Raw genomic sequence first — 14,510 nt, forward strand, 5'->3', positions numbered from 1 at the left:
ATATTTTCAACGTCCGATTAAATGCCACCGAACCAAAGTACAGCACCCGGTGCGTTACCGCACGTATGCACAAGCAGCCGATGTCTTGATGCAGTGAAATAGTTATTTATTGCAAATCGCGTAGCCTCTTATTCTTCGAACACTGCCCTGTCAAGAAACAAAGATGGTTCAGGGGTAACGTGATAAGCTTTCAACCAGAGGATTTGTGTTCGGTCCTCTTGTTAGCCATCTTATTTTTTTCAAAACTCATATTTTCTAGGAGTGTGGTATAATATTACGCATTGCAAGAAAAGTTTTGAATACTAGAAAATTCAAACAAATTTTTTGTATTCAACATTTTCCATGCTAATAATCAATGGAACCTAATGCTGTGTATTGTTTATATTTATATTCATGACATTTCTATTATTGAATCCATCTGATTATTTGGGATATTTGAAAGAATTCAGGTCTGAACTTCAGATGATGGAGGACGTAGGAAATGAAACATAAATGCATAAATTGAGAATCGATATGTACTCAACAGTTTTCTTTAATGATTGTTAGCAGAAACAAAATAGCTTTTGATTTAGGGTAAAATGCCCAATAGTGGACCCCCTAGTAGCGGAATTTTGCTCTTCCTGTCATAAGGCTTAAAAATTTTCAACATATTAACTCTGCTTGATATCTAACAACAAGCTCTGCATCCCCTCTTCACGATACATACATAAAACACCCAAACACACGACGTTATTCGTTGAAATCAACATTTTAAAGTCTAACTGAATTCGCCCTATAGTAGACCCGCCGCGGGTCCATAATAGGAAATTGCTTCCCTATAGTCGACACTTCATTTGATTTTCATGTCCCGTTTCGGGACATTCTTCTTCCCTATTATGGACCCCCCAAAATATTCCTATAATGAACACTCTCGTGTTCGTTTTTATAGAATTGTAAATAATGATCTAATTTTACTTTCCATAGCATTTCCAATGCATGTAATCAAATCATAGGACTGTAAGGCAGGTTCTCCCGATAGAATTTCATAGCAAAACGTTGACATTGTGCAGTAATAATGCAAAAATGGCTGGAGGGTCCACTATTGGTTGGGGGTCCACTATTGGGCACTTTACCCTACCTTGGTATTAATCAAACTTGCCCACCGAGTTTCAATAGAGAGTAAACATAAGTGGAAAATTATATTCGATTGCTTCAATGCACAAAGAAAAGATGCCTTACTGAATAGAAAAGACATAATTTTCAATAAAATTAGAAGCTTGCGAGTTTATGGGGCAGCAGACGCTATATCCAAGGAATTAAGACCGGGGATTTCCCTCTGCGCGTTATTTCCGCGCAGACATCTAAATTATTCTTTTTTCCGTGATACTCATGAACCAGTTTCCCCAAATCTCATTTGCTCGGATCAATATTCAACCCAGCTGAGCTAAAAATAGAACATTGCCGCACGCAATGCGATGTGTGTTGGTGATGCTTCATACGGCAATATTCATCCGACGGCAAGAGACTGAAGCGAATGCGCATGCGTCCCACGTCTTCCCGCACACCAGCTGCGCTCCCATATGCTGATTGAACGCCACAAAGAATGATGCATATGCGTAAAAATAGAACAGAAGCACGGCTTGCCGCTGATGCTACGATGGTTAAGCCGACCGATCCACAGTGGCGGAAATCCAGACAAAACCTTAAACAAAAATCGTTCTTTCGTGAAGCTGATATTATTTTAATTTTGCACATTTAGTCAAGGATAATTCCTCAATTTGTTATTTGTAGTTGGTAAATTCAATTTTTGGTGACTTGGCTCAAGTTGATGCTGTAAAGTATCTCCTAAACATATATGTATGGGAAAATTAAATTTGACTAAATTTTTTATCGGGAAAGATTCGGAAAGAACTGATATCACGCATTGAAATATATATTTTGTCTACTTAAGAGTGGTTAGTTTGGCGAATTGCGCTTTGCTGCACCAAAGCGGAAAATTTACTGTTTCAAGGTTAGAATTAAGACGCTACTGTGGCTGCAGATCCTAAGTCATGGGCTTCCGTAAGTCTTTGGATAGCATAGCATATGTCGGAACTATTTATATTTTAAAATGAATTCAGCGTTACAAGATTACTGTTGCTAAATTTTAAGCGCAATCGTAGGTTTAGTCGAGCATTTGTATGGGGGACCACCACTGCGCGACGGCACATTGCTATTCCTTCTTTTAGGCGCATTCGTACGGGAGAGCGTTGAACGTGTTGAACAAAGCACGATGCTTTTTGAAATTGCTACATGAGGATTATTTACAGGCTGTTATATACACTACAAAAATTCCACACATTTTTATTGGCAAAAATCCATTAATTTAATTCATGATTCTAATTAGTGCACACATAACCACTCTCCACGCGAAGTACAAATATAATCTATAATCAAATAAAATGTATGTGTGGTCTCTAATATGCAGTTATTGAATTTATGTGTGGGTACAAATTGCATATATTTGGGTCGCCAAATTGCAAAAATTTATGTGTGCGACAAATATATTCAATATAAAGAATTTTTTCGGTGTAGGGTATTTGTGCTTTTCTTAGCGCTTGATAGCAAAAAGGCATGAGAAAAGTTATGTCTAACGTTTAGCAGAGAAGATGATTTTCAATTAATGAACGGATAACCTATCCAAAAAGTTTTGCATTGATTTCCTCGCATCATAGTGAATCTACTTTTATCTCCAATAAATGAACAGCGTATCCAAGCGTATAGTTTATATATTAGAGCATCATTACTAGGTGCGAGTGTTTTGATCACCCTCGCTGCTCTGTCATTTTAGTTTAGTCACTCTTTTTCGCACCGGTCGCTATTTTCGGTTATCATTTTGGTGGCTGCATTCCGTACCGGTGACGTTTAATAGTTCATCAAATAGCAGAGCTGTTTATCGCGCTACCAAATTTGATCACCTGTCAGCTGCGCTACTGTTTTAGCAACGCGTTTAGTAGCGACCGGTAAAGTGTCAAGTAATGATACTGCGCTGCCAAACGGCTTATACTCACCACGGCATCTTGTTCTAAGTTAATGTATTGAAACTGTATATTTTAATAACCAACGAGAAAAATTAATATTTTCTTTTCTCAATCCATTAATACTTCCAGTATAGGAAACGATACCCTAGCAAGATGAATTCTGTTGCTTATAGAGGCAATGAATATATGCCCAATTCGATGATTTATATTTGTACGTATCTTCTCACACCTTATGTGTATCGATGGTACAGTGGTGTAGTAACCGCTTCCCGTTTCAGAGGTCACGAGTTCGAATCCAGAGTAGAGCGTTTTGCTTTTTTTTTGCACGTTAAAACAGTTTTTTGGCCATAACTCCGAAACGCAAAGTTCGATCGATCTAATTTTAAATAGGAACCAATGGGACTGTATTCCGCGTCGAGTGCAACTTGTTGCGAGCAAATCGGATGATACATACATACATACACACATACAGACATCACCTCAATTCGTCGAGCTGAGTCGATTGGTATATAACACTATGGGTCTCCGAGCCTTCTATAAAAAGTTCGGTTTTGGAGCAGTTCTATAGCCTTTCCGTATACTTAGTATACGAGAAAGGCAAAAATATTAAACTATAGCAAAAACAAATCCACGGGAAAAAAAATACCAAATGCTTGAAAAACGTAAAAGAATTACCTGACATTTATTTGTTTGTTGATACCGGATGAGTGGAGAGTGGATCAAAAAGGCACTCACTCACGCCATTATCGAGCGCAAAATACTGGATAATTATGAAAAATCTCATTGAAACCCCATTACCTCCCCTATTGGTGCTACATCCACTAAGGTTTAGAGAACAGGTGTTGAAACTGCACTCGCTAGAAATATTTCTATCACAGACAAATAGACGTAACAGCTAGAACAATTTGCTGAATAATTCATCGTCTATAGTTACTTTATCACCATCTCGCGTGCATGTTGCTTATAGTTAAGCATATGCGGTATTTCGAAAAATTTCGTTTCAGGTGGTTCGAAACAAAATTTTGCGGAATTTGAGCATGGCGAAATCTGATTTATTGATTTCGTTTCGTTTCGTAAACTTACAAAAATTTCGCTTAAAAAATCTAATCTCATAACGAAATTTTACGGAATTCCGCGGAATTTCGAAACAGGTTTAGACTTAAACCATACTGTCTCGTAGGTCGTGTATTATCAAAAATCGTGTAAATCAAAATAACTCCGTTTACAGTAATTATTTAGTCGCTTACCAAGGTGGCTTCACATGAATTACCTTTTCAACAAACTAAAGATTCCTTTCCCGTGGCGCTTACGGAGATACAGAGCAATCCTCTTATAATCTTATAATACTTACTTGATACTTGATGGGCCACAGCTCTTCGATGAACCTACGCCGAATGGAGTATCCTTCTCCACTGGACTCGATCCTGGGCCAATCGCTTCCAGTCGCCCTGAACATTGAGCGCCCTCAGGTCCTCTTCAACTGCAAAAGCCATCGTGTACGCGGCCTTCCACGAAGCCTGTGGTCTCTTCAGGGTTCTCTACTAAATATTAACTTTGCTTGATGTTCTTCCGGCATACGAACAACGTGACCAGCCCACCGTAGTCTGCCGTGTTGAATAAGTATCCAGCCCTTTATACACCTGGTACAATTCGTGATTCATGCGGCGCCGCCAGATACCGTTCTCCTGTTCACCTCCGAGTATTGTCCGCAGCACCTTACGCTCAAACACTCCGGGAGCTCTCCGATTAGCCACCTTTAACGTCCATATTTCATAGCCGTATAAAGCCTCTGGAAGAATCAGAGTGGTATACAGCGCGAGTTTTGTTTTCGTTTGCAGACTACGGGACTTAAGCTGGCTACGAAGTCCGTAATAAGCCCTATTTGCAGCTGCAATACGCCTTTTCACCTCGCGGGTAACATCATTATCGCACGTCACTAATGTTCCAAGATACACAAATTCTTTTACCACTTCAAATTTTTCACCATCCAGCACTATTTCGCTACCACCACCACTAATGAACCCACGTTGATTGCCAGCGACCATGTACTTCGTTTTGCTGGTATTGACCGTGAGTTCAATCCTCGCTGTCACCCTCTTAAAAGGCGCAAAAGCCTCTTCCACGGCACGGCGATCAATTCCGATAATATCGATATCGTCCGCAAATCCCAGGAGCATATGCGATTTTGTGATAATGGTACCGCTTCTTTGCACACCAGCTCTCCTAATCGCTCCCTCGAGCGCTATATTGAACAGTAGATTCGAGAGTGCATCACCCTGCTTTAATCCATCTAAGGTAACAAATGACGTCGATATTTCATCCGCAACCCTTACACTTGATTTCGATCCGTCCAACGTTATACGAATCAGTCGTATCAGTTTCGCCGGAAAACCATGTTCAAGCATAATTTGCCATAATTCATTCCGTTTCACTGAATCGTACGCCGCCTTGAAATCAATAAACAGATGATGTGTCTGCAAGTTGTACTCCCGGAATTTATCAAGGATTTGTCTCAGGGTAAACATTTGATCCGTCGTTGATCGGCCCTCACGAAAACCTGCTTGGTATTCGCCGACGAAGGACTCTTCAAGCGGTCTCAATCTGTTGAACAGAATACGGGACATAATTTTGTACGCCGAATTAAAGAGGATTATTCCTCGGTAATTGGCGCACTCCAGTCTGTGCCCTTTCTTAAAGAGAGGGCAAATGAGGCCGTCCAACCAGCTAGCAGGCAATTCCTCGTCTTCCCATATTTTCGACATAATATGATGCAGAACTTCATAAAGCTGCTCACTGCCATGTTTGAGAAGTTCAGCCGGGAGCTGGTCCTTCCCCGCAGCCTTATTGTTTTTCAGCTCTTTGACAGCTTTTTTAACCTCATCTAGTGTAGGTGACTCCACAGCTTGTCCATCGTCGCTAATATTTATTCTGTTCTCCGATGCACCGTCACTTCCTCCATTCAACAAAGTCTCGAAGTGTTGCTTCCACCTGGTAGCCACTTTAGTTTTATCTGTCAGCAAATTCCCTTGTTGGTCGTTGCACATGACGGGAGATGGCGCTGTCTTTCTCCGCACGCCATTGACAGACTCATAAAACCTCCGCATATCGTTCTGCTCCATTTTTCCTGCGCCTCATCCATCACTTGTTCTTCGTACTCTTTTTTCTTCCTGCGGTGGGTTCGTTTATCGGCTGCTCTTGCTTCCTTGTACCGATCTCTATTTGATCGGGTACCTGACACCAACATCCGGCTTCTGGCAACGTTCTTCTCGTCTGTCACTCTCTGGCACTCCACATCGAACCAACCCGTCCTGGGTCGCCTCTGTGCAGTGCCTACCACTTCTCGTGCTGTTGTGCTCACCGCTCCATGGATCGACTCCCATAGATCGTTGATGTTGTCGCTAACGTTGATTGCACTTATCCGTTCGTCGAGCTCCTGGCGGTACTCAGCCGATACTCCTTCCGCCGACAATCGCTGGATATTGTAACGCATCGTTCGCTGTGATCTTTTGTTCGATACAGTTGACAACCGTGATCGAATTTAACTGACAACGAGGTAGTGATCAGAGTCAATGTTCGGACCTCTGAATGTCCGCACATCGATAACATCCGAGAAATGGCGCCCATCCACCAGAACATGGTCTATCTGGTTGCAAGTTTCACCATTTGGGTGTCTCCAGGTGTGCTTTCGGATGTTCTTTCGTGCATAGTAGGTGCTACTGATGGCCATCCCTCTGGCAGCAGCAAAATTTACTAGCCGTAGGCCGTTGTCATTGGTAGCGGAGTGAAGGCTCTCCCTACCGATTATGGGACGGAAAAAGTCCTCTCTACCGACCTGAGCGTTAGCGTCTCCGATAACAATTTTCACGTCATGCTTTGGGCACTCTCCATAGGCTTTATCAAGACATTCATAAAACGTGTCCTTCACGTCGTCGGATTTATCGTTTGTCGGTGCGTACACGTTGATTAGGCTGTAATTGAAGAATTTGCCCCGTATCTTCAACACACAGATTCGTTCGCTAATGGGTTTCCACCGCATCACTCGCTTCATCTGCTTGCCCATCACTACGAAACCAACTCCATGCTCTGCTTTTTCACCGCCGCTGTGATAGATGCTATACTTGAATGCAGTATTGGTCGTGGGGTCCACGGCTCGGAATTCACGTTCTCCGGATCTAGGCCATCGGACTTTTTGAATAGCAGCCACGTTCACTCCAATCTCCTGCAGTTCGCGAGCCAGAAGGCTCACTCGTCCAGGTTCATTTAGGGTCCTGACATTCCAGGTACCGAGTTTCCAATCATAGTCCTTATTTCGTTGCCAGGTCGGTTGCCAAAAATAACGTTCTCTTTTTCTTCTATCTCCATTTTTCGTGGTATTTGAGAGGCTTCAGTAAGCTACCTTACCGGGTTCGCGTTACCTACATCGCGATGATGGGGCTGCCACCTTAGGTATAGCTGACGCGATACAGCATTTCGTTAATCAGCCGCTGGGTACCAGGCAGACGCTGTTTGAGCCGCACCTCCTGGTGAACAGACGCTCGAGGCGTACCTTCTCACTCTAACTGATGTCAGGAGGACAACGGTGCCCAGGCTGCACTACCAGCTAAGTACACAACCCTTAGCTGGCGGTCTTTTGTCATCGGACGACCCGTGGAAGCGTGAGATAGGGACTTGTGGGGACCAGAGCTCTGTTGGGCGCTCCTTCCTTGATGTCAACCCACCATTTTGCAGCCCCCCTTATAATAATGAGTATCAAACTAATTCTTCTCTCCTAATCCTAAATTGACTGTAAGGGCGTAACCGGATCATACTGTTCGAGCAGCTGCTTCTTACTCAATTGAAGGGTTTCCGAGCCTCTTATAAAGAGGTTGAATTTGGAAGGAAAAAAACAGGAACACCGTTTTCGATCAGAGGTCGTAAAGACTGAACACTTAAACACCTAGACAACGGACAGGACATATAACACCCAGTGGACCGATGGAGAATTTTTCTATCACGAAAAGTTTCCTCCTTACCGGGGCGGGAATCGTACCCACACTCCATAGCCCATGCGTCTTGACGATTGACGTCGCTAACCGCACGGCCACGAAACCCACCTGGTAGCCTTTTGGTACAACTTTTTGTATGAAAAAAGAAAAATATTTCTTCATACCTGGCAACTGCTGCCGTAAAAACTTTGCGATCACATTTCTGAAATGCAATCTGAAAGACATATCTTTGTGCATTTTAAAAATGAGCAGAGGGTTTGTCTAGCGAACAAATGGTTTTAATTTAGTTCAATACCATAAAACCATGCTGATAACTGAATATGAAGTATGCTTCAGCATAATCACATAAGTCTTAAATGAAATAAGGTGAAATAAAGTTAAATAGAATTTAAATTAGAAAAAAAATCCCACAATTCCTATACTTTTATATACTTACTTACTGATATAAAGTTGAACTAATATAAAATTGATCAGATTCGGAAGCACTCACTCCACGGTGAATTCCTTTGAAGACGGCACAAATGCTGGGGTATTACTTTATCGCCAATGGTAAACGGGAATACGGCGATTTATCAGACTGCTTCTTCTATTACTATACAGTTAAACCTCCATGAGTCGATGTTCTATGACTCGATATCGACTCATGGAAGCAAATTATGCCATAGTAAAAAATATTTTTTGGGTTGCTATGATAGTTCCTTCAAACAGCTTTCCAAGAATTTTCTATTCCACATCTCGATATTTCCATGAGTCGATGGTCCCTTCAATATCGACTCATGGAGGTTTTACTGTAATTCAATTGGTGGAAAAGCAGTTATTTGACTTTGAGAAAATGAAATCAGAATTGCGTACATAATGTAAAATCAATTCAATAAAAATTCCGCGGAAAAAAAATAAAATTTCGTTTCGTTTCGAAAAATTTCGAATTAAATGGACGTTGATTTCGTATCGTTTCGAAGTCTCGAAAGTAAATATATATTTCGTTTCGTTTCGAATCAACACAGATATTTAAAATTTCGTTTCGTTTCGTTTCGTAAGGAAAAAGTGTCTTATCGCATACCCTTACTTATAGTACAACAATGTCAACAGACGGAGCTAGTGTGAGATGTCAAATCTAAAGGTAAATGATACGCGCGCCTCTAGGTGTGGAACAAGTAATCTGTGTAATTTAAAACGACCGCTCAGAGCATGGACGATGGAAATTTCTTAAGTGTTACGTCTGTTTGCTTGTGTTTCTACTGTTCATTTTAAAATAACATGGAATGTCGCCGTAATCCCGTTTTTAGGTCTAGCTCTGCCCAAGCAGAAGGATGACAGTGTATATTACCTCCTAACAGATATTCAATATTTCTCGCTTAACTTTTCAAAAGGACCTAAGTAACATTTTTTTCATGAATTAATTTGAGTACTGCAATCAAAAGCTTTCATCACAGACAAACAGACATAACACATTGATCATTCACTTATCAAATTCATCGTCGTTCAAACACTAACGACATCTGTTGATTTCAGTTAGTTGGGCAAATCACGAACCAGATGGCGGTAGTGAGCAAACGTCAAACTCGAGCAAATCCGATGCGGGCGCCACAAGTGATCGATTGGCCAACTAACGATAATTTAAATTGACCAGTAAATCAGTAAACGATGGAAATTTGACGAGTGTTATGTCTGTTTGTCTGTGGCTTTCATGTTGTTTTGATGATTGCGCTATTCAAATTAATTCATGAAAAAAAATTTACTCAGGTCCTTTTGAAAAGTTAAGCGAGATTTAAAGATTGCAATATTTAAAGTAAATTAATAAAATTCATTTTCAATATTACCACACAATTACCTAACATTGTTTGAAACCTAACAATGAATCGCCTACTTCGAGCGTGCTTACAGCGGCACACTAGGAGTTAACTTGCGGAAATCAGTATGGCGAAATGCATCTAAGGATTAATATCTCGAAAATATGTACCTTAATAGAAAAAATATTTGGTAGGTGTAGTAGCGGACACCTTCCTATATAACTGGTACCAAATAGTTGGTACTAACTTGTCTTATGACAATAGTTTTTCGTGAAACATTGCTACTATTGAGTATTGAGATACTCGCGTTAGATGTCTTTCGTCATACAAATTTCAGGTGGGTAACTCATGTTGGCTATTATCACATATTCGTTAGTGCCTGAAGCTGGAAGCGGCGGGTAGGAAACCAGCCACTGTATTTGATTCATTGTTGACAATCAAATTATTTCCATGGTTCTACTACCTGATGGCTACTAGATCAGCGCAATAAAGTCAGTATATATATACAGCACTGTCGTTCTACGCATGCTTGTACCAAATTAAAAAAAAGACAACTGAGAAAATTATATTTGAAATTAAATAGGGGAAAAGACGGCTTTGGCAGGTTTTGTTCTATTATTGTCAGGGGGGTTTTTGTTGACCAAATTTTATGAAATTTGGTCACAATATTCTTTGATATGCAAAGAATATTTAGGCCAAATTTGAACATAATCAGTCATAAAAAAAACTCCCTGACAATAATAGAACAAAACCTGCCAAAGCCGTCATTCCCCTACTAAATTTCATTGCTAACGTCCCACCGACACAAAATTTCAAAATATTACGCCACAGGGCCACTCAGCAAACTTAATTTCATTGAAATCATTCTAATTTTTGATCCACAAATAGAATTTGCGACCATGATCATGAAAATAATTTGGCGGGACAGTTATGCCGGGAAATACAGCATGATATCGCTTTATCTATGGAAGTGATCTGTCCACATGGTTTAAGTGATTATGTAGCCTAAAATGAATTTTTTTCTCATCGCTCCTATTAGCCACTGGAACAGAATAAGTTTGGAAGATCTAAACGGAAAATATTCACCCATATTCTTTTTTACGTACGAACGCGCTTTCGAACGAAAGTTGAAGTGCATTCTCGTTTACGCCAGCAAAATCAAATGGAGAAACGGTTCGAACGAATTGGAGACGTTCGAAAGTATCATTCGTCCGTAAACAAGAATATGGGTGATTATTCCAATAAGCATTGCACCATACAATAACAAAATCTGCCATAAAAATGAATTTAATCACCGCGAGACAATTATGCGTACAAATTAAGCAATGGGACAAATGATCTTGATGTTGTTTCCAATGATTTTCCGAACAAAGTTCGATATCTGTGAAAGATTTCGAAAAATATACGTCAAAATAGATTGTTCTATGGTAAAAAGTCAACATCTATAAAAACTAACTTGGGACAGGTATCAAAACAATATTACCATAGTTGATCTAATGCTATAATAAAAAGCTAGATAAATTCTCATATATTTGATACCTACATCGATAACATGTATTATGATATAAAATTAACATTTCGCCAAATCAGGCAACATTATTTATCAGCTGGCACATTTTTAACACTTCATTTCCACCCACCCGACCGAAAATGTTATATCCAACAGTTGGCAGTTTATAATATTAAATGAAAATACAACATATAAACTGATAAACAAACAAGGATATATTTTACAGTGAGTCCAAAAAGTATTCGTCTAGCTGTGCATTTTCTAGAAAATGTCAAAAATAGAATCTAGTAAGCTCAAAAAAATAAAACTATCGATTACATTGTGTAGCAAAATAATCAATTCATCTTTATTGTTAAAAATCAAACAGAAAAATAAAACAATAACAAAAACAAAGGTAACAAAACCAGTGTTGTAAAATGTCATTTGCATTCGTTTGTATAATTTTCCCAGAACTTGTTTCAGAAGGTAGCTATCAATTCATGTTGTATGACGAACTTATAGCGGTTAAATGGGCCTACAACTTTGTCTAACGAGACTTTGCTGTAAATATGTAATCTGGGGCGTGGGAGGCAAAATGTCATTCAAATGACATTATGTCAAATGACACGTGACATTTTGGAGAGTTTTCACTCTCCAGCCTTTGATGTTATACTTAGAGCAATGTACCCTTGGACAAAAATATAACCCTACTCAAGCGTTATGAGTACATTCAAAATTATGGAAGAAAGTTTGCTTCTAAAGAAAGTTATGAGCAAATTAGTCAAATGACATGCAGATGACATTTTACAAGCCTGAACAAAACATAACAATTCATCAAATACGGGCTCAAAAAGTATTCGTCTATTCAGGTTTAGCGCGCTTTTGAAACGAAAACAGGAGTTGTAGAATGGAATTCAACATTTCGATGGATTCCCCTGTGTATCTATGACGGGCTCTAGTTCTTGTGGCATGGAACTGACCAAATTAGCCGTAACGGGGGACGGAATATTCTTCCATTCTTCTTTCAACACTAATTTCAATTCGTTGTTGTTGGAAATATGACTTTCACGAATTTCACGAAAAGTTTGTCGTCCAGAACGTTCAAATGGAGTTAAATTGGATTCATATCTTGGCTCTGAAGAGGCGTTTTGAGTTGATTGGGGTATTATAGAGTAGCTACAGCTTAGTACTTTGGGCTGTGTGCTCGAGGTAATTATCACCCCGTAAGATGTATGTTCCCTGTAAGCCTAATTTCTCAGCAATGGAGTTCAAATTTTCTTTCAAAATGCGGATGAACATTTTGTGATACATAATTCCTTCAATAATGTGAAATTTTCCCACATCGGTTGCGCTCAAGCACCTCAGAGACCATGACGGAGCCCCCACCATGCTTTACTGCTCAAAAGAGATTCTGTGGCTGTATCTCAATATTCCTTTTCCGCCATACCATACATCGGCCATTTGATCCAAATATGCTGTACTTGCTTTCGTCAGATAACATGACTTGATTCCGAAAGTCATCCTTCTTCCAGCGATATTTTTAGCTGAAATCGAGCTGTTTTTGATAATTTGATGGCCCACTTGAATTTTCTTCCGTGATACTCGCCCATTATACCCATACTTTTCACAGGTATTTCTGTTCGTATTGGTTTATCTCTGAGCACTTCTTCTCTTCAACTCACTTGCTTATATGGGTGAACTCGTTTTTAGAGATTTTTTTATTCTCCGCACAATAAATCGCTCCTCGTTATCAGTTTACCATCGCTGATGAGCACTCTGTTTTTTGTTTTGATAGATTTTTGTTGCGCTGATGCGACCAATCCCCAATTAAATGGTTGAATTTTTGCTACCCTTGGTCTACCCACATTTCATGCAAAGTCATAAGTCAATTTGCACTAATTATGCAGGCGTAGAATAAGTTTTTTTTCATTGGGACTCATCTTTTTACTTTTCCTACCCATGGTGCTTCTGTTTTCCGCGCCAAGTTCAAACAAACAAACAAAAACATTATTTGATCTGTCATTGAGTATTGACAAAATGTTGCTAGACATCACTAGAGTGTGCTACTGTAATTACATGCGAATAAAACTATTATATTCGTGTTTCGCTCGATTATTTTCTGAATAGACGAATACTTTTTGAGCAAGCGAAATTGACGAAATTTAGATATTCACTACATATCAGAAAAAGTAATTGAAATTTCTATTTGTTTTTGAATAATAATCATGTGTTGATAAGTTTTCTACCAAATTTAGAAGAAAGTTTTTTGGTTTCACTTCTATCACGCCTAAGTTTTACATCTTACTAAAAAATATGCAGCTAGACGAATACTTTTTGGACCTACTGTATATACCAAGAAAACCAATGCATTAAATGCTATAAACAACCAAGCCACCGACAACCCATCTTAGGGTCTGTTCACAAATTACGTAACGCTTTTGGGGGGAGGGGAGGTCCAACTTGCGTTATACTTTGTTACACTAAAAGGTGGGGAGGGGTGGGTACTACCAAATGTTACGCATAACGAGAATAAAAATTAATTTGGGACTGATATGCGTAAAAATACCAAGCGAATATTGTATTTCTCGACCCCACAGTTCCGCTAAACTATATGAAAATGGTTATGATCGCAATTTTTATTTTCGTTTCTACTAGCTGATTCTTAAAATCCTTGATTTTTGATCATGTGCCGTCAACAGTGTTTAAAAAATACCAAAACCCAAATGCTTCAGCGAAGAAAAAAAAATCTGCCTTTAAAATTTTCACAGTTACGCGTTACATGGGGAGGGAGGGGGTACCAAAAATGTTACTTTTTGTTACGAGGGGGAGGGAGGGGGTCAAAAACTCGGATTTTTGCGTTACGTAATTTGTGAACAGACCCTTACGGAGCCAGCCGATCATAGAACCATCCACCCTCTCCTTGATGCAGCACCTTTCCGTCAGCCTTTTCTCCCTCCTTTAACTGTTGCCGGAATCGAATGCGGTCATGCAGTCGATTGGTTTGTCCCTGCCAGAACTCGATCGTACGCGGTCGCACCAAATATCCACCCCAGTTTGGCAACGGAACTTCACCGTCCGGTCCCAGTTGGTCCTTGATGGACTGCTCCTTCTGATCCAGATAGTCTCGGTTTGGAATCGGTTGACTTTGCGGGCTGGCCAGAGCGCCGATTTGGCTGGCACGAGGACGCTGATGAAAGTAGGCTTCCGACTCGCCACGGGGAACTTTCTCCGCCGAACCCTCGATGCG

At 40.0% G+C, this 14,510-nt stretch overlaps 1 protein-coding gene across 1 annotated transcript; it reads right to left on the minus strand.

Moving 5' to 3' along the window:
- Window positions 1-14,073: 14,073 nt before the first annotated feature.
- Window positions 14,074-14,507, minus strand: LOC134202603 (pyridoxine-5'-phosphate oxidase-like; the record flags this gene model as incomplete). The annotated part of the gene is made up of 1 exon (XM_062677623.1): window positions 14,074-14,507. A coding segment is annotated over one exon (363 nt), but the record flags the coding sequence as incomplete, so codon positions are not given.
- Between the last annotated feature and the right edge of the window lie 3 nt (window positions 14,508-14,510).

Source organism: Armigeres subalbatus, unplaced genomic scaffold, assembly GCF_024139115.2.
Source record: "Armigeres subalbatus isolate Guangzhou_Male unplaced genomic scaffold, GZ_Asu_2 Contig1302, whole genome shotgun sequence".
In the NCBI taxonomy this organism is placed as follows: domain Eukaryota; kingdom Metazoa; phylum Arthropoda; class Insecta; order Diptera; family Culicidae; genus Armigeres; species Armigeres subalbatus.